Source organism: Sminthopsis crassicaudata, chromosome 3, assembly GCF_048593235.1.
Source record: "Sminthopsis crassicaudata isolate SCR6 chromosome 3, ASM4859323v1, whole genome shotgun sequence".
NCBI lineage: Eukaryota > Metazoa > Chordata > Mammalia > Dasyuromorphia > Dasyuridae > Sminthopsis > Sminthopsis crassicaudata.
Window position 1 is genome coordinate 605,831,535 of NC_133619.1, and position 27,754 is coordinate 605,859,288.

Sequence of the window (27,754 nt, forward strand, 5' to 3'; positions counted from 1 at the left end):
CTTAACTCAATGGAAATAGACCCATTGCTGGCTCAAGATAACAGCTAAGGGAGGTTGGGACTTCCCCAGATCTCTAGTCCACAAAATTATTGCCTTTTGAAAGGAGTAGAAGGAGCAAAAGTTATACCCAGTTATTCCTTAGGTCTGTCCTGTGATCTCCCTGAGGGCAGGATGGGCTCAAAGTCCCTCAGGATATCCCTTCCTTTATGGACTCTGATTTTGGAAGCCACTTTCATTCTGGTTTTCTTCTTTTTCACATCTTATGAGACATCCTTACAGAAATTGGAGCCTCTGAAGAAATATCCAGGTAAGTGTTGTGAGCTATGGAATTGTCTTTTGTTGGCAAACCTGGACAGTTCTTAAGCTGGTGCATTCCTTTGGATGAACCTTACCCCATTTCCCATTTCTAGTCCCTTAATAGTGGGAGGATGGCTGCTTTAATCTTAAAAGTCTAAAGGGAAGAAGTTCCCCTCTCCTTCTTCTTCCTCTAAAATTTATCTGAGGACTCATAAACCATGAAGTAGCACACTAGAGTTGGAAGGTATCTGAGAATACAGAAAGAATACAGAATACAGAAAATGATAGAGCTGTTAGAGGAACTTAGATCATAGAATGTTGGAATTAAAAGAAACTTTGGGAGTCATCTACTTCAAACTTCTCATTTTACAAATGGAGGAGGAAGGTTTGTCGTAAGTCATAAAATGAGTTAGTAAAGTAGCCTAAATCCTAATCCTGTCTGTATTCTAAGGGCCCTCCCAGCTTTGACCGTCTATGTTCTAAGGGCCCTCTCAGCTCTGATCTCCTGGGTTCTAAGGGCCCTCCCAGCTCTGACCTCCTGGGTTCTAAGGGCCCTCCCAGCTCTGACCTCCCGAGTTCTAAGGGCCCTTCCAGCTCTGACCTCCCGGGTTCTAAGGGCCCTCCCAGCTCTGACCTCCCGGGTTCTAAGGACCCTCCCAGCTCTGACCTCCCGGGTTCTAAGGGCCCTCCCAGCTCTGACCTCCTGGGTTCTAAGGGCCCTCCCAGCTCTGACCTCCCGGGTTCTAAGGGCCCTCTCAGCTCTGACCTCCTGGGTTCTAAGGGCCCTCCCGGCTCTGACCTCCTGGGTTCTAAGGGCCCTCCCGGCTCTGACCTCCTGGGTTCTAAGGGCCCTCCCAGCTCTGACATCCCGGGTTCTAAGGGCCCTCCCAGCTCTGACCTCCTGGGTTCTAAGGGCTCTCCCAGCTCTGATATTCCTTGTTCTGAGGCCCCTCTTACCTTATTGATCTTAATTGATGTCTGTTCTAAATCCCTCAGCCTCAATAGACTTCTCTGTCTATTCTCCTTCTTTTTAAGAACAAATCCTTCCCAAAGGATTTGGGGAAGGGGAAGGGACCTGCCCCACAACAGTGGATTTGACCCTAGGTGACCATACTCCAGAGCCAAGGCTATTCCTACTGCTTGCTTGGTTGGATGAGATGATCCTCTGATGTCCAGCCCAACTTTGAGGTCCTAGGAGTCCTAGTGGTAATAATGGTTCTTCGTGTTAATCTAATGTTCAGTCGTTTAAAAAGAAATTCTGCATTTCATTAGGTTCTCACATTCTTGACCTTGGGAAGGAAGTACAGTGAGTATCACTACTCCCATTTTATAAAAGTAGAAACTGAGGCATAGAGAAATTGAGTGTGAGCTGCCTATCACTGGAATCCATAAGCGGCCACGTGAACAGCCCAGACTGACCTTTGCGTCTCAGTGCTATGAGCTTTCCCCTCCTGAGCTGAGCTCTCTGACGCACAGTGTTATTACCCAGCCAAAAAAACTCCTCTGAGTATAAGAGAAGCAAAGTAAATAAGACAGATGGCTACACTTTTCCTTATTGAGACGAATTTTAGGCTTCTCCCCATGTTTATTAGTTGTTTATGATAACGAAGGAGTCATTCTCCACTCTATGGGGAGAGAAAACCAAGACTGAATTTGGTTAAATGTTTATCCAAAAGTGATATTAATTCAATTGCTGCAGAGCTGATGATGGAGCCCATTTGATACCTCAGTCACGCTGGAAGAGGGAGGTGGGGAGGGAAACCTAATTAGCCACCACTTCCAGGGCTCAGCTGCAGACATGCAAAGTGTTTGAGCAGGTGGTGCGAGGGGAAAGAACGCTTTCACAGAATGCTTTGCTGATTTGGCCTAGGGCCAGAGACAGGGCACCTGGACCCAGGGGCTGAGAGGCCTAGGAATAATTAAGGCTTCTGAGTAGTCCTAGAATATCTGAGGGAGAAGAGATTGTAGAACTTGCAGCATCTGGCCTTAGACGGTGTTTGGATTGGTAGAGACCTTAGACTGTGGAAGGTTAGAAAGTAGAACATTAGAACAAAGAATGTCAGCTCTGGAAAGAACCTTCAGTCATAGAATATCAGAACACAGAAGATCAGATTTGGAAAGGCTCTTAGAACGTAGGATTTTACAATACACAATGTTAAAACACCGAATTTCAAAGGTGGAAAAGAACTTATAACTTACAAGGTTAAAATACAGAATGTCAGGAGTCGGGTGGGAGAAGGAGGAATCTTAGAACATAACCTTAAAGGTGGAAGGTGACTTAGAACACAGAAAGTCAAAATCACAAAGGACCTTAGAACATAGAATGCTAGCACCTAATATTTTATAACATAAAATGTTAAAACACAGAATTTCAAAGGTGGAGGTTGCCTTATAACTTAGAGAGCTAAAATATCAAATTCAAGGTTGGGAGGGGCCTTAAAGCACACCTAGAGCTAAGGTAACTTAGAATATAGAATGTCAGGGTTTTGCAAAAAGACCTTGGAACCGAGAATATCAGAATAACAGTGATGGAATATGGAAGGTTTAAACATAGAACATCAGAATTGATACTGATAGAATTAGAAGGGATCCTGTTGGGGTTCAAAGGAGGTCCAAACAAGGTTAGGGTTCCAGACTGAAGTTATGAGGTGTTTCAAAAGAATTTGCAGGCTTGGACTCATCTCCAAGTCAAGGGGCAAAGTTTATTATAATTTTGACATCAATTAAAATAGGCTACGTTTCAAACGAATTTAATACAGAAGCAGGAGCAAAATTTACAGGAAAAAGAGAGAACAGGTGCTTCATGTCACTACATGTTAATTTTATGGCTTAGAGGTGGATTTGAGGATTATTGTCTCAGAAACTTTATCACTGACCCACAGATTGTTATCTGACAACCAGCCACATTTGTGGAAATACTGCATTCCCAAGGTCAAGGGACTTTAGGGTCATCAGTACATCTGACCTAGAAACTAGGAGAAGAAATTTATCCTTTTTAACTACATCACTCCCAAGGTCAGGTGACCTTAGGGTTACTACTACATCTCCCCAGAAGCTGTACTCCATCAATTCTAAAATAAAGAATTAAAATACCCTTAGAACATAGAATGAAGGGACTTTAAAAACATTGGATATCAGAGTTTAGAAGGGAACTGAGACCAAAAAAAATTAGATCTGGGGGAGAACTTAAAACATAGGATGTAAAAATATAGTGTCCTGAACACTTTTATACCTACAAACTTGTGATCCTTTGACCTTTATTAAAAATAGAACATTAAATGTCAGAACTGAAAAGCCCCCAAGAACATAGAGCTTAGAACAGGAAGCAGATCATCATTTTTAATGATCACCTATTTGGAGATCATCTATTTCAGTTATCCATTTAATAGATCAGGAAATTTAAGGCTCAAAGAATTAAGGGATTAATCCAAGAATAACCAGTGGCTAGTGGAAATTCTAGGAGAGGGAACCAAACATCATGCAGAATTCTCAGCATTGTGTGTTTCTTCCCCACTCTCAGAGAAGTCAATCCTTTCTTCCCCTCCCACCTAGAAAGGGCTGAGGGAAGAGGGGAAGGGGGTGAGGAATTAGGTATCACAGAAAGAGAAACTATTAGGTTGGGGAGGGTAGGGGAGAACAGTCGAGACAAACTAACCTTGCATACAGAGTAGGAAGCTTTCTGCTGGGTTTAACCCCGCTCCTAACATCCACTCCCCCCATCTGCTCCAGGAAATCCCATTATTGCTAGGATTTAGGTATCAGAAAGCCTCATTTTACATGAATGTTATTCAGGATTAAATTGATGCTGGGAACCCCTGCATGAGTAAATTCCCTTCGCCCAATTTTGGTGGGTACTTTCCTGTAACTTGTCATATTAGATGGTTATTCAGAGTGCTGAGAAGACAAGTGGTTTGCTCAGAATCACACAGTAAGTAGCTGTGGTGGGATTTGAATTCAGTTCTCTATCCACTCTGGGAGGAGATTTTTTGAAACTGAGGCCGGATCTGACAAGTGGAAGCTTACATCCTAAATTAAGCCCCCAAAGTAGAAAAAGAAGCCCAGGTCTCCTGACTACTTGAGCCTGCTGTTTTTGTTTGATGGGGCAGTTGCTTCCATGCCCATTATCACTCAAGAACACCTTGGTGCTCCGCCTATTATTGGTCCAGCTGCCTATCTGCTTGGAAAGCAGGGCACAGTACTGAGGGAGGAGACCCAGGATAGGTCCGGTTTAATGAAGAGACAGAGGGACAGGAGAGGCCTGGCACTTTGGCCCAAGCCAGGAGACAGAGAGGACCCAGTGAGCTGGGGATGGGGAGACCTGAGGACTTCGGGAACAGAGGAGGGGATGCTAAAGAAAGCACTAGAAGGGAAGAGAGGGGAACAAATTCTCCTTCCTTGGAAACCATAGGGCCTGCTAAACTTGGATGACACAAGCAGGCCTCTCCTCCCATCCACCCTTCCTGATTTTGGCCAGCCCCCCAACTGGGTCTACAGTGATGTCAGGCTGGGTCATGGGGGGAGTTCCTTGCAGGCCAAACAGCTGAGAGCAGGGACAGCTGCAGAGGCTGATAAAGCCTTCCCTGGATTGAGTCTGCCCTTCTTATTATCCTACCCAGAATTATTCCTGTCTCCGTGCCTCTTTCTTCTTCCCTGGAATTTACATAAACCTGTAAGAAAAAAGCTTCCCTACCTACAAATCATGGCTTGATTTATTTTTGTTGTTGTTGATTGTTGACTTAAGAAAATGATGGAGAAAATTTTAATAAAACAGATTAAACTTAAAAATAAGTTTTTTTAAAATAAAAATTAAAAAAATTTAAATAAAAATTAAAACATTTTTAAAATAAAAATTTTTATTTTTATTTGAAATAAAATTTAGTTTTTTTAAAAAAAAATTTAAATTTTAGTTTTTTTTAAATAAATGACTTTAAATTTAAATAAAAATAAGAAAGAGCTTCCTTCCAAAGTTATTTCTTCCCTTTAACATTTTTGTACCAAGAAAGAAGTATCAAAATAGGGACTCTCAAAAGTGTCTGCAGGGGTAGAGGTGGGAGCTAACATATTAATAATGTGCTTCCTCTGAGTTGAGCACATTTCTAAGATAATTATAGTTAGAACTTGTTAGGAATTATAGAACATTGAATGTTAGATCTGGTTAGGGACCTTGGAGCCTGAAGGAATCTTAGAATATAAAATTTTATAAAATATTAAAAGTAGAAATGGGCCTTAGGACATAAAATGGCTGAATCAGAAAGCCTCCCAAGAAATAGAATGCCAGATTTGAGAGGGTCTTTAGCATGTAAAAAGTGAGCAGAGAGAGGGAACTTAGAACTTAAAAAGGCAGATTTGGAAGGGACCTAAAGCCATAAACTTTCTGAGCTGGAAAGGTTCAGAGCTGTCATTTGCCTGTGACATCCTGCTTTTTTGTTGTTTTTAGTCTGGCTTTGTCTTCTTACTTACGGAGTGCCTGACATTTAGTAGGTACTGAATAAATGCTTGTAGAAAAGAACATTTAATTAAACTTAATTTTACAAATGAGGAAACTAAGACCCAGAGAAATCCAACCCACTTCTCAGTTCAGTTCTCTTCCCACTTCTAAGCTTGTGCCCTCAACTTCCTGTTCCTCATCCCTATACGTTATCCTCAGACTCCATAGAAAAATAATGGTTTCTAGGATACGGCTGCTGCTTCTGGGAGAAGCTAAGGGAGTCCTAAATTCCTTTGTTTCCACTCCTTCCTTCCTTTCTTCCAGTGACCACCTTGATCTTCTCCGTTAGGAACTTTAGATTACTCTTCTAACTCTCTCTCTCATGGTCCAATCAAACCTGAGGGAAATGGAGGTCAGAAAGAAGGCTCAGGGTCACATTGCCTATGAGGGAGAACTTGGGCCCTGCAAGAACTCTACAATCCAGGCACATAGGTCTGTTTGCCGATGATCCCCCCTCCTCCTTCTGTCTTTTTGCTTTTGCTTGGAATGCTCTGCCTCCATCTCTTTCTTGTGTCTGCCTTCCTTCAACATTCTGCAGGAGGCTCTTCTTGATTCCCCCAGCTACAGGAGCTTTGAGAGGACTTTCTATCCACTATACCACCCCTTAGACTATCATTTCCCCTTACTAGAATTGAGGGCAGGGGAGTATATTTTCCTTTTTTTCTTAATAACCTCAGCTTTCAGTGTATATCTTGACATACAGTAAACACAATAAATATTTGTTGATTACTTGCTTGTCCTGACTCTCTCCCAAACTTGTCAGTCCATCTCTCAGACCAAACTTAAAAAGAAACTGATAAACTGCCTTTAAAAATCACGTATTATCATCTGATTGTTTTTGTAATTTATTATTTTAGTAATTTTATTTTTTATTATTTATTCCATTTGTTATCTATTAAACATTTCTAATTGTATTTTAAACTGGTTCAGTTGGCCCTTCAGAATTTTGGGGGCAATGAGTTTGGCTCCTCTGGCTTGGATCACCATAGTGCCTTTGGACATGGGGGAAGGATTAGGGGAGGGAGCAAGTGAGAAGAGATGAGCAAAGGACATTCATTCCTTTACATCTGACCTTCTTCGTCTGCCTTGTCTATCTGGGCCTCTGGCACCTTCCCTGAGCAGCCTTCCAGGACATCAATGTCATGGCCGTGCTGGGATTGGCCTTCCTCAAGGCCTCCTTGAGGAGGTACACGTGGAGCAGCGTGGCCTTCAACCTCTTCACCCTGGCCCTCGGGGTGCAATTGGCCATTATCCTGGATGGTTTCCTGTTCTCTTTCTCCAGTGGGAGGATCATCATCAACATTCATAGGTACCTGATCTGGGCTCGCCCAGAAATTCCTGCTTGTGTCCCTGGGATGGTTGATGGGGACCATAGGGCTGGCAGATGGGAGAGCTCGGTGTGGCTCATCTCAGGCCCATCTGATCTAGTCTCATGGAGAGCCTCATCAAATGTCATTTCATATAGTTACTAAGGAGAGTTTATTTATTTCAGAAATAAAGTTCTGCACCAAGTTTTGCAAGGGTCAGTGTTGAAAAATTATCCGTGCATACGTTTTGAAAATAAAAAGCTTTATTAAAAAAAATAAAGTTCTGAACTTGAAGTCAGGAGGATCTGACTTTGAAGTCTCAGATGCTTACTAGCTGTGTGACTGGGAAAATCATTTACTTTGGCCTCGGTTTTCTCGTCTGTAGTATGGGGATAATAGCAGCACTCACCTCACAGGGTTATTGTAAGAATCAAATGAGATACACTGTGAAACTGTGCAAACCTTAATTTAAAAATATAAAGATGCAAGTTATTATTATTATTATTATTATTATTATTATTATTAGGTTAAACTTGAGACTACAAAGTTTTGTACTGGCTGTAAATCTTAGAATCCAACATGGCTGTGTTTTTTTCCTTTTTCTGTCTTCTTTTCTTCCTACTTTTTATTTAAGTTTTAAATATATAAATACATTGGGTATCTAGATGGCTCACCAGTTATTGAGTCAGGAGGACCTAAGTTCAAATGTGATCTCAGACACTTAGCATTACTAATTTGTGACCCTGGGTAAGTAACGTAACCCCAATTGACTTAAATAACTACATTTAAGAAAAATATCTTAGGATCCTAGAAGGCTATCAAGGGAAACTATTTGGTGAATAGTCATATTATGATATGGAAACATTCTTTAAACTCTGAAAATATTTCCAGTTAATGAAGTTATCATTTTTTGTATATTCTTGGAGAAGAAAAACAAATGGACTTTATTTTTCATGTGTATATGTGTCAAAAATTCTAGAAGTTATTTGCTTTCATGATGAATAAGGTATATGGGAAAGTTTACCAAAAAGTTAAGGGCTATGGGGACTGAAAAAAGGTTGAGATCCCCGAGATTCAGAACTTTTTCAAATCGATAGATGGGTGAGGAGAATTGATTGCCAAAGAATAGATTGCTCCATGGGGCAGAGAAGAAAGGCCATGGCAGTTAGGATGGGGCACCTGTTGTATTTTATTGTGTCCTTCCATCCGACCCTTGCACTGAAAGGCAATCCTTGCTCTTTCTTTTCCTCAGGATCATACTGGGTACCATGAGTGCTATGTCTGTTCTCATCTCATCTGGGGCCGTCCTGGGGAAAGTCAACTTGATCCAGCTGATAGTAATGACCTTGCTGGAAGTAACAGCCTTCCAAGGAACCAAGAAGCTCATCCAGGATGTCCTCAATGTATGGCACTGAATCCCAGAAAGTTAGAGCTGAAAAGGATCTTAATGATTTTCAAATCCAACTCCCTACTTTTGTAGTGGAAGAGATAGAGGCTTCAAGAAGAGGGAAGAGCTGGACATTTCCAATTGCATTTTAGCCTTGCTAATTGGCCCTTCAGAGTTTGGGGGGCAATGAGTTTGGCACCATAGTGTCTCTAGTCATGGGGGAAGAATTAGAAGAGGGGTCAGGTGAGAAGAGATGAGATCCTTTCCTTTAGATTGAAATGTAGTTCCCCCACCTCCCCATTGACCTTTTTTCTTTGCCTTGTCTATTTGGTCTTCTGGCATTGAATCTGGAAGTCAGTAGAGATCTGGCATTAGATCCTGCTTCTCAAACTTCCTAGATGTGTGACTAAAGATAAATCATTTGTCCTCTCTAAACTTCAGGTTCCCCATCTGTAAAATGGGAATAATAGTAAGGCTTCTGGAATATTTGCCTTAGAGGGTTGGTACTAATCCATCAGGGGAATTGATTTATAGGTAGGAACAAATGACTTCTAATACCTTCATTCTCATCTATCACAAGATTGATTTTGCTGCAGTGGGGAAAAACAAACAAACAAAAAAAATAAACAAATATACACTTAAATGGCCTTTAAAAGACCTAGATTTTAGTCTGTCACTAACTCATGTGACTTTGCATAAGCAAGCTACTTCATTTCCTTGGAGTTTCACTTTTCTAATCTGTAAAATCTGACCTAGGATTAAGCTCCAATATTCTGTGTCCTGAAATCTTTTTTCATTCTAGCCTCTTGTATTCTATGTTTCCTTCCAGCCTTGGCATTGTATGTTCTAAGGTTTCCTCCAGCACCAATACTTCCAGCATTTTATGTTCTAAAGTTATATCCAGACCGGAAAGTTTCTGTTACACAAGTGATAAATAGCAGAGGAAGGATTTAAACTGAGGCCTTTCAATCTCAAAAGCCAGAGTTCTAATGCCTAACTCACAGCTATACTAGTTCATGTTCTTCTAGAGTTAGACGGTTTGCAAAAGGTTTTCTTCACAACTATTCTGTCAGCTAAATAGTAGCATGATTATTAGCTCCATTGTACAGATGGGAAAACCGAATGAGAAGGCAGAAGTAATTTGGCCAATTTCACACAAGGGATAGTTGAGCTGGTGCTGGAATGCTGGTTTTTCATGTTCATCTGGTAATTTTTCCCATATAAGCCCATTTTTTCAGATGCCCTTTATCCATAAAATTTCACCTCCATGAGTATTTATTCAATGGGAGAACCTTGGCATCCAAACAATTAAGACAATGATTCCTTGCATTAGACAGCTGAGCCACAGGAATGGGGAGGGGAAGAAATCCATGGGAAGACAAGAATTGGTCACACGGTTACCAACCTTGTCTCAAAGCATGTCCTGGATTGAGTTACAGATGGACGAACATGAGAGCATGATGCAAATCCACGTGTTTGGGGCTTACTTTGGTGTGACCGTGGCCTGGTGCCTCCCCCAGCCAAGGCTGAATGCAGCTAAGGATAAGGAGCGGAGAACCCCAACTTCTTGTCTGTTTACCACACTGGGTAAGAAGAAGGAACTAGGTGGCCTATATCCTGGGATTGGAAGTACCTGGGGAAATCCTGCCTCACTCTTGGTGCCTGAAATTCTCCCATCAGTGGAGCCAAGTCATTCCTTTCAGTTAGCATTGACCTATGTGGGGATAAGCTGTAAGGTGCAAATTACTCAGAAAGGGAGAACAATTAAGTCCTTAGCTACAATTAATGCTTTACTCAGGGGTGAAGACCAGGGGTGTTCTAGCGCTGGGAGCAATCTGAGAATATTAGAACATGGGCCTTCAGTTTGGGGAGAGTCCTTAGAAAATAATTTAATGCCACAAGGGAATTTTAAAACACGGAAAGTCAGAGCTGGGAGGGCCCTTAGAACCCAGAAGGTCAGAGCTGGGAGGAACCTTAGAACCTGGGATGTCAGAGCTGGGAGGGCCCTTAGAACCCAGGAGGTCAGAGCTGGGAGGGCCCTTAGAACCCAGGAGGTCAGAGCTGGGAGGAATCTTAGAACCTGGGATGTCAGAGCTGGGAGAGTCCTTAGAATTCAGGATGTCAGAACCGGGAGGGCCCTTAGAACCCAGGAGGTCAGAGCTGGGAGGAACCTTAGAACCTGGGATGTCAGAGCTGGGAGAGTCCTTAGAATTCAGGATATCAGAACAGGGAGGGCCCTTAGAACACAGGATGTCAGAACTGGGAGGGCCCTTAGAACCCAGGAGGTCAGAGCTGGGAGGGTCCTTAGAACCCGGGAGGTCAGAGCTGGGAGGGCCCTTAGAACCCAGGAGGTCAGAGCTGGGAGGAATCTTAGAACCTGGGATGTCAGAGCTGGGAGAGTCCTTAGAATTCAGGATGTCAGAACAGGGAGGGCCCTTAGAACACAGGATGTCAGAATTGGGAGGGCCCTTAGAACCCGGGAGGTCAGAGCTGGGAGGGCCCTTAGAACCCGGGAGGTCAGAGCTGGGAGGGCCCTTAGAACCCGGGATGTCAGAGGTGGGAGGGCCCTTAGAACCCGGGAGGTCAGAGCTGGGAGGGCCCTTAGAACCCGGGAGGTCAGAGCTGGGAGGGCCCTTAGAACCCAGGAGGTCAGAGCTGGGAGGGCCCTTAGAACCCGGGATGTCAGAGCTGGGAGGGCCCTTAGAACCCAGGAGCTCAGAGCTGGGAGGGCCCTTAGAACCCAGGAGCTCAGAGCTGGGAGGGCCCTAAGAATAGAGAAGTTACCTTATAACATAGAATGTGTCCAGCCATCTCATTTTACAGATGAGTTAATTGGTGTTAGGTGAAATTATCTACCCAAATTAGTTGCAGCAGAATAAGAATTGGAACTTGTGACTTTCTGGTTCTACAAGTATTACTCCTACTCCCTCTGGTGGCTATCACATCAGTCTTATCAGATAAATGTGTGCAGGTCATTTTTTTCCCCTGTATGGACATGGGAGGCTATGTGTGTAGTTCTGTTAAATAGGATTTTAATTATGACATCCATTATGATATTGATTGGAGTGCAGTGAGGAACCTGAATGCCTGGGTCCCAGGAGCAGTTCTGTTTCTGTTTCCCTCTGGGAGATACAGAAGAAGAGAAGACTCATTGGGGAGCTCTTTGGGAATTTACAATCCATTTGGGGAGATGAGACACACATATAGTCCATTTTTGTCTATACCCATTGCCTAGCATAGCATTTGACATATAGTAAACACTTAATAAATGTTAAGTGATTGATGATATAACTAACCATTCAAAGTGGCATGTAATAAAAGTCCAATTAATCAATCAGTAGTTATTGAGAAGCAATGTGGTACAGTAAAAAGATCAATGGATTTTTGAGTCTTCAGACTCAAACAGTTTACTGTTATTTACTATTTGTGGAACATTGGCAAGTCATTTATCTTCCTGAAAAATGAGGGCCTGGAACTAGGCAGTCTCTAAAGTACTTTCTTGGTCTAGAGCTATAAGTATTTATTTGGTTTCTACTAGATACCCAGGGTAGGTTGGAGGTACAGTGGACAGAGTGCCAGGCCTGGAGTTCGGATGACTTGAATTCAAATTCTGCTTCAGACACTTAATAGCATCTAGCCTCTGGGCACTCTGCCTCAGTTTCACCATCTGTAAAATGAGCTAGAGAAAGAATGGCAAATCACTCCAGTATCTCTGCCAAGAAAATTTCAAATGGGGCCAGGAAGAGTTGGAAATGACACAATAACCACAACCACAATCACCCCAAAGTACTCAGGAACTGTTCTAGGTACTGAAGTAGGACAGACCATAATTCCTATAAGAATTTTAGCTAAGGAAGAGCCCAGGGTCTAACTAGAAGCAATCCATCTATTCATCAATAATCCTTTATTAAACACCCACTGCCTGCCAGATGTTGGGTTAGACTCTGGGAATACAAAGACAAAAAAAATGAATTGATTATTCACAAAGATTATTTTCTTGGAATAACGGGTAGAAACTGGAGAGAGGGAAATTTTAGTCCAACAAGAAGAAAACCTTTCTAAAGTCCAGCTGTCAAAATTGGAACAGTATCCCTTGGGAGGAAATGAATGAGCTTCCATCCTTACACGTCTTCAGGTGGAGGTTGGGTGCACACTTGTGGATCATGTTGGCATGTGGATTTTTGTTTAGAATATGGGTTAGACTAAATTCCCTCTGAGGTCCCTTCCAACTCTGAGAATCTGTTATCAAACTATGCTAGGTTGGGCAGAAAAGAGAGGCTTGGGTAGGGCCTTTTGGTTTGATTCCTATGGACAAAGAAATCTTACAGCCACAAGTAGAGATGCTTCCATTTGTGTTCTCCGAGACCAGTAAGGGGGAGCATATGAACAGAGGCTGCATGTGCCGGGGTCAAAGTCTTCTGAAAACTATTAGTTGACTTCCATGCACATTCTTCAATCTGTGAGCCCCAATGAGGGGCTCAAGTTCAAGTAAATGGACTCATCACTGACCACTTCATGACCATCCCCCCATTGTCATCCCCACTCTACAGGAACTTGAATAAAGGTTATATACATTTATTGCATTTAAAAACAAATCAATTTGTTCGTAGTGGGTGCCAATCCCATCAGATAACCTCCCTGACCAATTTGTTTGGGGATCTTCTCATTCATTTTGGCACATTCCCAGGTGGGCAGGCGAAGGGGAAAGTTACCTCTGTATTAATTTTAATGTGAAGCCAAAGCTTCCTGATCACAAATGGTCCCCTCATAATAGCTTAGGCCTTCTCTGTATTAAGCACTCCATAGGGCTGAGAGCTCCAGAAGTCAATGGTTTTTGGGAAGGGAAGGATGTAGGATTGTAAAAAGCCCAAGAAGTGGGGATTTTGGGTAGTGTGAGCCACTGGGGGATGAGAGAGCAAATCTCTTCCATTTAATTGTGTTTAGATGCTGGATAATCTCAGGGAGAGGAATATACATGACGGAGACAAAACGGAGAGAGAAATAATTTACAGAATTTATGTCTAGTTGGCCATCAGTCATTCTCTCCTACCTGTAGGACAAATCCACTTTGGAGGATTCTTTAACCAACAAATTTAAAGTACTATTCAAATGCAAAAGGGAATATAATGAAAAGAGCCAGAAGGCTCTTCAGCCTAGGATGCTAACTCTGAATCTGTGTGAATGGTTTTGGACTCATCATCTCAGCCCTGCTTTTTCTCATCTGTTAAGTGAGGAAGTTGCATTTGAACTCTAAAGCCCCAGAGCTCTGACATCCTATGTTCTAAGGGCCCTCCCAGCTCTGACCTCCCGGGTTCTAAGGGCCCTCCCAGCTCTGACCTCCCGGGTTCTAAGGGCCCTCCCAGCTCTGACCTCCTGGGTTCTAAGGGTCCTCCCAGCTCTGACCTCCTGGGTTCTAAGCTCCCTCTCAGCTCTGACATCCTGGGTTCTAAGGGCCCTCCCAGCTCTGACCTCCTGGGTTCTAAGCTCCCTCTCAGCTCTGACATCCTGGGTTCTAAGGGCCTCCCAGAACTCATATTGTTTGTTCTAAGACTCCTCCCAGTGCTGACATTTTATATTCTAACACAGTGGTTTCCAATTTTTTTTTATCACATATCCCTGTCAGTAAAATTTTCATATACCCCCAGAATACATATGATGATAAATTATTTATAAATTATGTATATGTACTATTTATTGTTCTATGTACTCTGTCCCACCCAAAACAAAGATGGAGAGGGGAGGGACTCTCACTCACTGCTCACCCAGCTGAGTAGCAGAGTCCTTCCTTCAAAAGGTCCTGCTTCATCATGAAGTGATTTAGGAGCTAGAAGGAGGCAAGTAATTTGAAAGTAAAGGAGGCAATTTTCCTAATGGTATCTGGGTAGTTGTTGCCATGTATGCGATTATCTAAAGTTCCTTATTTTTAATATCTTGTGTCTTGTGGTCCTTTGCACCTCTTCCATATTCGAATTGCCTAGAAACCTGTAAAAACAAATCGACTTGTTTTTAGAGACATTCTCTGTCTATTACCATCTATATTTCCCAGGTACCCTTTTCCTGTGGATCTTCTGGCCATCTTTCAATTCTGCCCTGCTAAAATACCCTGGTGAGAGGGAAACTGCTGTATATAACACTTATTATGCCCTTGCTGTCAGTGCTGTGGTCGCCATGTCCTTTTCAGCTGCAACTAACTCTGATGGGAAAATCAGTATGGTAAGAAGAGAACATGTAAAGCCTCATGGGAACTCCTTCCCCCCAGTCCTAGCTGCCTTGGACAGCATGAATGAGTACAATGGGTACCAGCTTTTAGCCTTGCCTCTGTTGTTTGATGTTGGGCTTCTTTATTCCTCCATTTCCCCAAATGTGTACTATTTTTCTACAGGAACATGTCCACAGAGCAACGCTGGCTGGAGGGGTCGCTGTGGGGGTCGCCACCAACCTCATCCAATCCCCTTGGCCTGCCATGGTGCTTGGGTTTTTTGCAGGCACAATTTCCATTGTAGGAGCCAAGTTCTTGCCGGTAATGCTGCAATCATTATAGGTTTGAGGTCGGCTGCTCATAAAAGTACGTGATTGATGTCTCCCGAATCTTAGAGAAACCTTAGAGCCCAATGACTCCTTTTGACATATGGAGAAACTGAGGCACAGGGAGGTTAATTACTTCACTGAAAATCACACGGATAAGTACGGTGGTATAGATTGTCAAAAGCCTATGAACATCAGGACAAGAAACTTGCATTTTCATTTTTTGGGTGCTTTAAAAATTTTAAAACATTAAATACATTTTAAACCTACATTTCTCAGTGTACCCCATTTCTTTCCTCTTTCCAGAGAACCATCCTTTATGAAAAAAGGTGGAAATAATTCAATGAAACCTACTAATATATGGAAAAAATCTGACCCAGTAAGCACCCAGGGTTCCTCCCTCTGCAAATAGTGTTGGGGAGTTGCTCTTCTCTGAGACCAAACTCTGAAGCCATCATACTTCTAAAAATATATGTTTGTATTTATATTTTTAATATTTGCATATTGTAGTTATGTATGTTGTTTTAAAAAATAATAGCTTTTTATTTTTCAAAATCCATGCAAAGATAGTTTTCAATATCCACTCTTGCAAAATCTTGTGTTCCAAATTTTTCTCCCTCCCTCCTCCCCTGTCTCCTTCCCTAGACATCAAATAATCCAATATAGATTAAACATGTGCAATTCTTCTAAACATATTTTCACATTTATTATGCTACGTAAGAAAATTCAGTGTCTTCCTATTTGTATAAATATATTTGTATTTATTTTGTTAAATATTTCCCAATTAGATGTAAAATTTTTAAACATTCATTTAAAAAATGAGTTTCAAGTTCTTTCCCTCTCACTCTTTGAGAAGGTAAGTGATATATTATTTATCTTTGTAATTTTAAAGCACTGAAAGTTTTTGTTTGCTCCATTTCTGTTGTTGTAGTCATTTTCCTAGTTCTAGTCACTTCCCTTTGCACTGGGAGTCTGCCTCTTTAATAAAGTACTCCCTGGGGAGCCCTGAGATGTGTTTGTTCAGAGGAATAAATAGCATGAACCTACCTGCACACTCAGAAAACCTCTCTGGCTTGTGCCCAGAATAGATGGGGGTAAAAAAAAAAAAAGGAGAGAGAAGATAAATTTGGGTAGAGTCTAAGTCTAAATGAATCTGTATATCTAAGGAGATAGGATCCACTAGGGCAGGACCCTCCACCTTTAGAACCAGGAACCTAGTCTTCATTAATTTTTCTCTTCCTAGGGATGTTTTAATGAGATAATTGGCCTTCATGACACCTGTGATGTTCATTCTACTTTCGGATTGCCCGGGCTGCTGGGAGGGCTAACCTACATTCTGCTGATCATTAATCGAGGTGGCTGGACCAGCTTAGTCATGTAAGTCCTTTAGAAGGGAGCTTCTTCAGCTTTTTCCACTCGTGATCCCTTTTTGCCCGAAAAATTGCTACATGACCCCAGCTACATAGGTATATAAAACAGGTATACAAATCAAACATTAGCTGGTAATAAATCATCATTTCGTGATTCCCACATTCGGTTAAGAGATCCCACGTGAGGTTACAAAGCACATTTTAAAAAGCTCGACTTTAGACCTTCCTTATGGATATTCCACTTGGGAATTAAGCACACCTAGACCTAGAAAATGAGAGCAGGATCATAGAATCTTAAATTTGAGAACTGAAAGGGGATTTACCTATCTGAGGCAGGTTGGTATAGGGAGAACAAGATCTGGAATCAAGAAGATCTGAGTTCAAATCCCGTCCCAGACACGTAATAGCTGGGTGACCCTGGCCATATGACTTCCCTTCTCTGTAAAACGAGGCAGATGTTCTAGTGATTGTATAATCATTTAAGTTCATTCCAACCCCAATGATAATAACAGCTCACGTTTCTAAAGCACTTTGAGGACTCTAAAGTGATTTCTTCATAAGAACTTTTGAGCAGGTGAGGCTATAGTTATTATACCCATTTTAAAGAGGAGAAAACTATGGCTTTGCAGTTGCAGAGCTAGTAAGTGTAGGGGCAAGGTTCAAAGCTGGGGCCCTTAAGTCCAAGGCCAATAGATGAGGCTCTTGCTATTCATGAACTACAAACACATTCACACACACACACACACACACACACATACACACACACACACACATTCTACTTCCTTAAAACAGGAGCTTGTCAATAGGAGGACTAAATCAGGTGATTTCCCCATAGGAAGTTCCCCTCCCTCACCCTCCCCAAGTCCTGATTCCTGCTGGCTCCCAGGGTAGATGCTCCCTCCTTACCCACACTCAGTCCCTATCCTAGTTGAGCATTTATACATCAGTAGCAACAGCTCAGACAGTGTCTCTCTTGTCACTGAGGGAAATGTGAGGCCGCCTGAAACCTGAGTGTGAATCCATCTGTTTTGTCTCTTGTCAGCTTTCAGATCCCAATTTCAATCGGCTATCTCTGCCTGTCCATGGCTATGGGTTTGGCAGGAGGTTTACTGACAGGTCAGTATGACTCTCACTGGCTCCTTTCTTCTGTTTTAAAAAAGACCAATTTGATTTTACTTTGTCTTTGTGTGTATATACAGTATATTATTATTAATTTATATTGTCTTTTATTATTATACTATATATGCATACATATATATACAGAGAGAGACAGAGACAGAGAGAGACAGAGAGTCAGAGAGATAGAGAGAGAAAGGGAGAGAGGGACAGACATAGAGACAAAGACAGAGACAGATAGAGAGATAGAGAGGGTCCCAAAACCTTGGTGCAGTTGTGAGCTTAGTGATCTTTAGCAGTTACAACTGCACTAAGACTTTTGGGACACCTCCAAAACAAAGTACTCCAAGCATCCATTTGCTACCGTAATCACAGGAGAAGGGAAAATTGCCTCACCAATTAGGCTCTCTCAGAAACTGATTTCATCTCCTAGCCATCTGTTAGGTAGGTCTGCCATTGGGCACATAAGCCAGATGCCCTACACAACGTGGCAATTATCTTTCTCTGAGTCACCCTGGCAGGTTCAGAGCCACCATCTGGGAGTCCGAGCCACTGTCCAAGAAGGGCCTCCGCTCAGTGACCTCACGGCTTGTTAGCTTCCTTCTCTCAGGGTCACAGGGTTGGTCAGAGCAAAGGACTGACCCCCACTAAGTGCCCTGCCATGTCAAGCTTGGGGAAGGGAGAGGTGTGGGTCCTGACGGGTGGGACTTTGCTGCTGCCTTTTAAGGAGCTCACCTCTCATCCCATTTAAAGTTCCTGAGTCCCACATCTGCCATGTTGTCAGCATATTCCAGCCTTGAACAGTGCAGGCCGTATTTCCTGGCTGTCTAGCAGAGGGCCCCTGAAGTTCTAAGACACCTTAGAGAAGGACTTTGGAGGAAGAAATAAAGATTTTTTCAATGGTCTATGATTCCATCGGTGTAGGGCCTTTCCTTCCACTTATTTTTTTAGTCACAGTAGCTCATTAAAGCTAAAATCAATGGGGGATTTTTCCCATTGATTTTAGCTTCAATGAGTTACTGTGACCAAAAAAATGTCATCCAAAATCCATTCTTCTGGGGATACTTCTCGGAAATTAGTTGGGCCAGCCTTCAGAAATCGGTCTTTCCAGATCCATGTTGGGAACCTCCCCAACTTGAGTCCCAGGGCCTCATACTCAGCTGGTAAAGCCTTTGAATACCCTTTGAGGAAAAGGATACTTATGATGAGACAGAAGCATAAAACTTCAATGGAGGTGTGATGTTAAAAGCAATAACACGAGGAATTAAAATAACAATAACTGGCATCAGCTTGGGACTTCATTGGAGAGATAATAACAGTTGATATATATAACTCTGGTGGAAAGATAATAGCAGCAGCAGCAGAGCACTGACATTCACTATAGGTGAATAGTACAGATTACCTTTGAAAAATTCCTTTAATGTCGCCAAGCTTCCCATGAAAGAAAGGGCCATGTTTTTAATATCAACATTCTACTTGGGGTTGACTTGTTGAACATGGAATGCAGTAATCTTTGGAGAATTAGTCATGAATACCATACATTGAAGACAATGGAAGGACCCATAGGTGCTTTACAGACAACACCAAAGCATAGGAGTCATCAAAGAATTGATAAGAAGACAAGACAAACTGTGGACATCCAGAGTCTCCTTTGGTACCTTTGTGATGTCTGGAGAAAATGAAGAGGGCCTCCAGTATGGTGGATGACCCTCTTCTGGTGAACTTATGGGATGACATGGGCAAGAGTTATCCAGAATGGGTAGGTCTGGATAGGCTGTGATCTGTAGTCCCAGAGAGTGATGAGCTCACAGATCCATGACTTATAGAACATTTTGCTTACTTATTTATAATGCAGGAATTACCCCACTTTAAAAGGGAGGAAAATGGCACCAGAAAAGGAAACGAGCAATTTATTACATACCCAATATGTGCCAGGAACTTTGTTAGGTGCTTTAAAAATATTATTTCATTTGACCTTTACAGTAACAACAACTTTGGAAGATAGGTACTTAATTATCTCCATTTTATAGTTGAGGAAACTGGGGCAAATAGAGTCTAGGTGACTTGTCCAGTGCTTGAGGCTGGATTTGAACCCAGTTTTTCTTGACTCCAGGCTATTGCTTTGAAAACCCTGTGCCCCTAGTTGCTTCTAGAAATTAGAAATTAAGTGATTGGATTTAGAGTAAGAGAACTTGAGTTCTTGTTTGGTTCTGTTACTTATCATTAATAAATGCTTGTTCATTTGACTTATTGGATGATATGACCTTAAACAAGTTATTGGACATTTTAAAGCTTTAGTTTCTTCATTTTTAGTGAGAAGATCAGATTTAGGTGATCTTTGAGATTCAATTCAACTGGGGCAGCTAGTGATGCAGTGATTAGAGCACCAGCCCTGAAATCAGGAGGATCTGTGTTCAAATCTGTACTCAGAAACTTAACACTTCCTAGCTGTGTTGACCCTGGGCAAGTCACTTAACCCCAATTGCCTCAGCAAAAAGAAAAAAAAATTCAAATCAATTCTTTTCCCTGGGAGGACACCACAATAAGGAATATTCATAGAATGATTATTCATTGTCCCTGGGACACTTGGGAAAGGTGTCTCTGTTTAAGGGCCTCTGTTAAACTAGGCAGTTATTTTAGAAAGATTCCCAGCCCTAAATAATCAAGGCCACTTTTTAAGGATAGGGAGAGAAATAGTATCTGAAGGACTAAACTTGAGTTGCCCAAATTTTGAGTCTTGTGAGGGCAAGGACTATGTTTTATGTAAAAGTTATTTCAGGTACGCAGAGCAGCGCTCTGTATATGGTAGCTGCTTAATAAATGTTTGCAGACGTCTAATTCACTTCTGGTTGACCAGAAACTATAATGTGCTGTGCCATTTGTAGGATACCTGCTAATGTAGTGGAGATCTTTGCTTCCTTATCCAGGCCTAGAACAGAATAATAGGCCAAGGACAAATCTGACACTGGTGAGTCCAGTTCACACAACGGAGCCAATTCATTCGAGAATGGTCATTGAATTTCTGTGAAAATCAACAAGTTTTGGAAACCTGGGAAATGAAATAGGACTAACCAACCTGAGACCGTGGGAGTGGCAGGGCAGGAAGCAAGCTCATTAGAAACCTTCTAAGGTTTAAATGGAATCTTTGTACCAGGCTACCGAGGTTAGGCTTAAACTCAGGCTACTGAAAACTCTGGAGGCCGATGGCTGTTCTAGGAGATGGGATGCGGTGAGGTTTGGCAGAGTGATCTGACTTGCATGGAAGCAACTAGGCGGTGTGCCACATATAGCAGGACAAGAGTTGGGGAAGATCCAGGTTCAAATGTGGCCTCAGAATAGTATTAGCTGTGTGATCCTGGGCAACTCATTTAAACTCTCTATCTCTCCCAGTTTCCTTATGTGTAAAACAGGAATAATAACAGCACCAACCTCCTGGATTACTGGGAAGTTCAAATGAGAAAACATTTGCAAAGGGCTCAGTATACTGCCTGGTACTTGTAGGTGCTTCATAAATGCTTCCTTCCTCCATTAAAGAATTTTAGGGTGAACCTCTTAAGCCATTACTATGAATCCATTGGAAGTTTGTGAACCAATGAATGAAACCACTGAAATAGATGGCCTCGAAGGTAACTTTCTAACTCAAGATCTATGATCATCAAGTCCCAAGCACTTATTAAACACCTACTATGTACCAAACACTGGGGATATGACGGCAAAAAACTTCCTGCTCTTAAGGAACTTACAATCTAATGAGGGGCACTACATTTAAACAACTGTGTACTAACAAGAGGTGATGTGACAATTTGGAGATAACAGAGACTTTAAGATAGATTGGGAAAGGCTTTGATGGTAGGCTTTGAGCTAAACCTTGAAGGAAACCCAAAGCTTATGCTCTCATGATCTCTAAAGGTCCCTTAGCTCTAAATCCTATGCTTGTATGGCCTAATGAACAATGGAAAGACATATAGCAGATGCAAGTTAATACCTTGCTAAGAGAAATGATATCAAAGATAATAAATAAATAAATAAACTAATGGCTAGATAAGTAAATATGTGTGTGTATGTATGTGTATATATACATATACACACACCTTTCCTAGTCATTTATATATATATATATAAACTAAATATATATATATAAACTAAATATAAACTATATATATATATAGTTTATATACATAAATATATATATATATATATATATATATATATATAAACTAAAGCAAAATATTGTATTGACCATTCTATAACCAGCCCAGAAACCATATTGACTTAAAATAATATAGCTTAACTCTGAAATTGCCCAGTTCTAATTTGTAAAGTTCTGATCGTCTCTCAGTTGTAATCCTTCTCTGGGAGGAGGTTTTTTTTCTGTATAATCTTTTCCTCTATGAGCAGGTTTCTTGGGAGGCTTCTGGAGCCTCCAGCCAGCCTCTTCTTCTTCCTGAATCCTGGCTCTGAATCTCCTCCAGCTCTTGTCCTTCCCCAATCCAGACTGCTCTCCAGGCTCAATGTTGCCTCTTATATATCTATATCTATATCTATATCTATATGTTGCCTCATATATATATATATATATATGTGTGTGTATATATATATATATATATATATATATATATATACACATATAAACGACTAGGAAAGGAAGTGGCCCATCAGGATAACAAAGAAAGGACCTGGTACTTTAGTGCTGCCCAAAGGAAAGGCTCCAGTCAGGCAGATGGGGATGATCTCTAAGGAGCACTCAGGACAACTATGCTAGGAGATTTGGGGATCTCTATGTCAATTAGCTCCCAGGTTCAGGAAAGAAGCTAAGGATAAAGTGACATCATTTAAATTTGTCTCGATTTTTAAATGGGTCAACTTGTAAATGGTCCATCCTCTAAAAAGAACTTTTTGTATCTTGTCCTTGGAAGGGTGTCAGATATATGGTTTCCAGAATCCTTTTGGTGTAATTCAAATCCTCTTAGACGACCGCCTTTGCCAATTCCTTTTAGAATTAATTAGCCCCAACCATGGAAAGCTAGGGCTTTTTCCTGGGACATCTGGTTGTAGGAAGTGGAATTTCCCACCAAGGTGCCAGCTAGGGGAATTCAATATTCTGATTTAGAAAGGATAAGTAAAAAACTACACAGAGACAGTGGGTAACTTTTTTCTGTGTATTCTTAAACAGGTTTAATTTTAAGTCTCAATCTATGGAAGGCACCATCTAAAGATAAATACTTTGATGATCAGGCTTTTTGGGAGGTAAGTCCTTCAATGAACCTGCTGCTACAAAGTTGTAAACATGTGAGACTTTCCAATCTCTTAGACTAGTCTTTTTTTTTTTTTTTTTTTAAGATAATTGGGATTAGGTGACTTGCTCAGGATCACATTGCTAGTGTCTGAGGTCATATTTAAACTCAAGTTCTCCTGACTGTAGGGCTGGTACTCCATTCACTGTCACCTAGCTGCCCCATCCCAGGTACTTTCAATGGGCCACTTGTATTGTCTCTGAGCCATGTTTTCATGTTCTAAGGTTCTGCTTTCTATTTCCTAAGTTTTGTTCCCTGCTCTGACACTCTATGGACTATTTCAATTTTAGCATTCTATTTACTAAGAGCTCTTCCAGTTTTAATATTTTGTATCCTGAAGAATTTTTTTTTTTTTTTTTGCATTCTCTGTTCTGGTCTTTTTCTTCTCCAACATTTTCTTATGACATTCTTTGTTCCAAGGCTCTCCACCAGCTTTTACTTTTTTTTGAATCATAATCTAAGCAGATTCTCTCTTTGACCTTTCTTGCTTGTTATTGTTTCAGTCCTGTCCAACTTTTTGATTCCATTTAGGGTTTTCTTGGCAAGGATACCAGAGTGGTTTGCTATTTCCTTTTCTAGCTTATTTTACATATGAGGAAACTGAGGCAAACAGGGTAAAGTGTCTTGCCTGGCGTCAAACAGTTAGTAAATGCCTGATGCTGAATTTGAAATTTGGTCTTCCTGCCTCAAGCCCTCTGTTCCATGTAGTGCTTTACCTAGCTATCCTTGGACTCTCTAGGTGTCTCTATTTTAATGAAACCCATGAGAGTAAATAAAAAGGTGTGTATGTGTGGGAGGGTAAAATGAACAAAGATCCCACCACTGTCCTAGTTGGTGAATAGTTGACTTGCAAGTGAAACTTCTTATGTATCTTCTTCTATTAGTCTATCAATAAGCATTTCTCTGATCTCCCTGAACATTAGTGCCTTCCCTCTGTTGATTATCTCCAATGTATCCTGTATATAACTGCAATAAGGCAAGTCACACAAATTTTTTATTTCCCAGTGCATATAAAAATGTGTTTATATTATACTATAATCTATTAAATATGCTGTTGTATTATGCCTGAAAAATACATATCCTACTTTAAAAAAATACTCCTATTGCTAAAAATGCTAATCATCATCTAAACTCTTCAGTGAGTCAAAATCTTTTTGCTGGTGGAGGGTCTTCTGACTAATGAGGATGAGGGTTGCTCAAAGTTGGGGGTGATTGTGGCAATTTGTTAAACTAAAACAAAGATGAAATTTGCCGCCTCTATTGCCTCTTCCTTTCATTTGAAGACTTAAGAGGCCATTATAGGATTCTTAACTGGTCTAACTTCAATATTCTTGTGTCTCAGGGAATAGGAAAGTCTGAGAGGAGTGAGAGAGAGACTGCAATGGGAAGTTTTGAGCAGTCAGGATACATACAACATTAAGTTCAACAACTTATATGAAGCAAGTTTGTGACATCCCAAAACAATGACCACAGTAACATCAAAGATCCCTGATCACAGATCCCCAAAGCAGAGAGAATAATAAAGGACATTGTGAGAACTACCAAAACTTGACAGAGGCACAATGGGAGCCCATGCTGTTGGGAAAATGGCACCCCCAGGCCTGCTTGAGGCAGAGTTGCCATAAACCTCCCATTGGTAAAAATGCCGTGTCTGAGAATGTGATAAAATGAGCCAGCCACCCAGGGAAGAGTGAGAAGGCCTTGAATTAGGGATGGTAGCCCGCCCCAGAATGGCAGGATGGGAGAGGTGCTCACACGCCACGCAACTTTGTAGGAAGGTGATCTTTTATTCCTTTCCTTGTAAATCAGAACCAGCGAGCTGCTGCTGCCTTAGGTGGCGGTTCCCATCAGCCAGCTCCTCCACCGAGAGCTGAGACCCGAAAAGATGTGAGAGACACGCCAGTGACAAGAGCATGAGAAGTTCACCGTGCCTTGTATTGATTATGCAGCAGAGTGGATCTTTGATAGATCTGTACCTATAATAAGAACTCCCAAATTCTATAAGTCCATGAGTTATTATTACAAATATAAACTCTTTTGATCCTTGTGGTAATTCTGGCAGTTACTATTATGATCCCCATTTAGTAGTTAAGGAAACTGAGACAGAAGTGACGTGACTTGCTCAGGATCACATAGGGAGACCTGAACTCTGTAAAGCAATAGTAGCCTGCTGGCTTGTTTCTCTGCCTCAAATTTCTTCCTAGTCTACTTCATCCTAAAGTCTGGCTTCCATAGCACCCCAATAATTTCCACTGGCTTCCCTTTACCTCCAGGATCAAATACAAAATCCTCTCTTTGGCTCTTTACAACTTATCTCCTTCCTACCTTTCTAGTCCTTCTAGGCTTGGTTCCTTCCTCCTATCTCTCCACTCTCCCCCACTCTCCTGTCTTATAACACTCACCCTCCAAAGACCCTTTCACCCAATTGCATGCTACACTGTCTCCCCAGTACTTGGAATTCTCTCTCCTCCCTACCTTCAACTCCCAACTAAAATCCTGTCTTCTGCACAGCCTTTCCTAACCCACCTAATTCAGTTCCTCCTGTTGCCCTCGTTGGTACATCATTGTTTGCAGGTGGTCTCCCCCAGGAGCCCGAGGGCAGCCCCCATTTTTGCCTGTCTTTGCAGTCCCACCAGTTAGCCTCTCAGCCAGTAGGTGCTTGATAAATGCTTGCTGACTTCCCCACCCAGAGGCAGGGGCACAGATGGATGGCAAGAAGCAGAAGGCACTTAGAGATAAGCTACTCCAGCCCTCTTTTTTTTTATAGATGAGGAAAATGAAATCTAGAGAGATTAGCTCCTTAAACTTATCCAGTGTGGCTGAGACTCAGAACCCAAAGCCAATGTTTTTTCCCATTCCTTCATGTTTTTCCCCCCACCGACTTTCCATGGGGCAGAACCAGAACATTCCATCTTAAAATTCTATGAAAGAATCACAACGTTCTGCGGCTTCTGAATATGCATTTGCAGTCTATTTGGAAACAATGTTCTTGCTAAGGAATATAAATAACTGCTCCTACTCTGGTATGAAAACAGAATGTGTCCAAGCCCTAGTTGCTCTTCTGTGAATTGCCAGCTCTCAAAACGTGGCTTCGACGGCAGACAGAGGCGATGGCTCAGGAAATGCCGTCTGAGGAGAGCGGGGCATTTGGGGCCAGGGCTATCGTCCCGGCCTTTCCACGAGCTGGCTGCCCAGACTAACCATTGCCCGGGTCCTGTCCCCTGTGGGCCCTCAGTTCTGGAAAGTGAAGAGTGAAATCATTATATAAATGAGATCAATCTAGATCTGGGGTTCTTAACCTGAGGTTCATAAAGTTAAAATAAGTTTCTCTTTCTATAACCTGTATTTTTTCTATCGCTGGCTCTGTCATCCCATGTATTTTCTTTTACATGTTGAAAACATACCTCTGAGGAGGATTTCCTGCCCAAGGGAGTTCAGAGCCTCTGGGCCAGAGAGGGGTGAAGGTTCCATGGAGCTCTGATTCTGGATTCTCACACCCCTTCTGGGCCTGTGTTCTCAGGAACAGTCTGGCTGCCACAGTTAACCTGGGTTTCCCTCTTGCTCCTTTCAGAATGGCTGGAGGCCCCTGTTAAAGTTCTGGGTGGGTGGAGGGAGCTGGCCCATCACCATATCACCCCAAGCCAAGACTCTGGTGGTCATGGTCCTTCGTTTAGGTCCCTGTATATCCAAAGGCCAGCATCAGGTACATACATGAGAAGAAAACACTTGTTAACTTTTTTCTTTTCCTTTACAGTTTCCCCATTTGGCTGCTGGATTTTAAGCGATGAATTCACTAATTCCCTGAAGGCCAGCTGAGAACCAGAGAAAACCACCATTATATTTCTTCCTCCTTTCATTTGCGTTGACCTTTCCTCAATCTTGCTGGGTGATCCTGAGCCTGTCATTCTAGTCTTCAATCCCCTCTTTTGTAAAATGGGGAAGTTAAGACTGGATCATCTCTGAGGCCCCCTTTACCTCTCAAGTTCTATTTTCTTTCCAGAACTATAAACTATTTAAAAAATTTATGAAGAAACATGGTTGGACACGTTTTTTGATATTAATAAATCTAAAAACTGTCCTATGTTTAAGCCACAATAATTTATGAAAAATCTGGTTAGTTTTATTCAAGATGATAGAATGTGTTATTCTACAGAACATGAAATGCCACATTATATCATTTGAACTATTTGGTAAATGCAACTATTTGTTAGTGTGATATACTCTAGGGTCTTTTCTAATATGCTTAAAAAAAAGGATTTTAATCTTTTATCAGAGCAGACAATGAGAAACAGAGGACCAATCAAAAATCCTTTTTATTTGGCTCTTGAATACATTATTTTGTTCTTAGTTTTACCTATTTAGGTATAATTTAGACAAAACTGACTTATGTTCTAAGAGTTTACCTTGGTCAAGAGAACTGGGGTGGAGGGTGGGGTAGTGAGAAGAGAGGAGATAGCTAAGAAGCTAAGGTAGGAAGACAAATTAGGTCAGGATTAAAAACTCACCATTGAAAAATATGCATTTGCATCACAAAAAGTTACCTTAATAAGGAGGTTCTTTTCTTACAGTCTTGAGAACCAAGGTACTCCACTAGGAGGTAGGAATTCTGGGTTCTAGTACTGACCTTGTCACCTACTCACTGGATGGTTGTGGGCAAATCACTGTTCTCTCCGAGTCTCCAGTGTTCCTTGTCTGTAAAATGAGTACTAGGTGATCTCTTTAAGGGCCCCTCCAGTTCTAAAATTCCATGTTCCAAAGTCCCCTTTGGTTCTAGGATCCCATTCACTAGGATGTTGTATCTTTTGGAGACTTTTCCATCTCTAACATTTTAGATTTTAAAGATGAATCCCAAGAGAATCAGACTGTGAAACCCACTTGGAATCAAAGTTGATAATTACAATTGGCATCAGAGAAATTCTGTCTTCATAAAAGCAAATAAAATCGTACAATTCCATTACTGAACAAGAATT

General features: G+C 41.6%; 1 protein-coding gene across 3 annotated transcripts; it reads left to right on the forward strand.

Annotated features, from left to right (window-relative positions):
* Nucleotides 1-79: 79 nt before the first annotated feature.
* Nucleotides 80-27,738, forward strand: LOC141563963 (RH-like protein). Of its 3 annotated transcripts, XM_074305800.1 has the most exons (10): nt 82-307; nt 6,908-7,094; nt 8,345-8,495; nt 9,919-10,066; nt 14,526-14,692; nt 14,862-14,999; nt 16,248-16,381; nt 17,417-17,490; nt 22,664-22,737; nt 26,539-27,738. In XM_074305800.1, exons 1-10 carry the CDS (start codon nt 172-174, stop codon nt 26,563-26,565), a joined length of 1,236 nt encoding a protein of 411 aa, XP_074161901.1. In that variant the 5' UTR covers nt 82-171; the 3' UTR covers nt 26,566-27,738. The 3 variants fall into 3 exon arrangements, with proteins under 3 accessions (XP_074161903.1, XP_074161902.1, XP_074161901.1); XM_074305801.1 differs by lacking the exon at nt 17,417-17,490 and having other exon boundaries at nt 81-307; XM_074305802.1 differs by lacking the exons at nt 17,417-17,490; nt 22,664-22,737; nt 26,539-27,738 and having other exon boundaries at nt 80-307; nt 14,862-15,044; nt 16,248-16,331.
* Nucleotides 27,739-27,754: the final 16 nt, after the last annotated feature.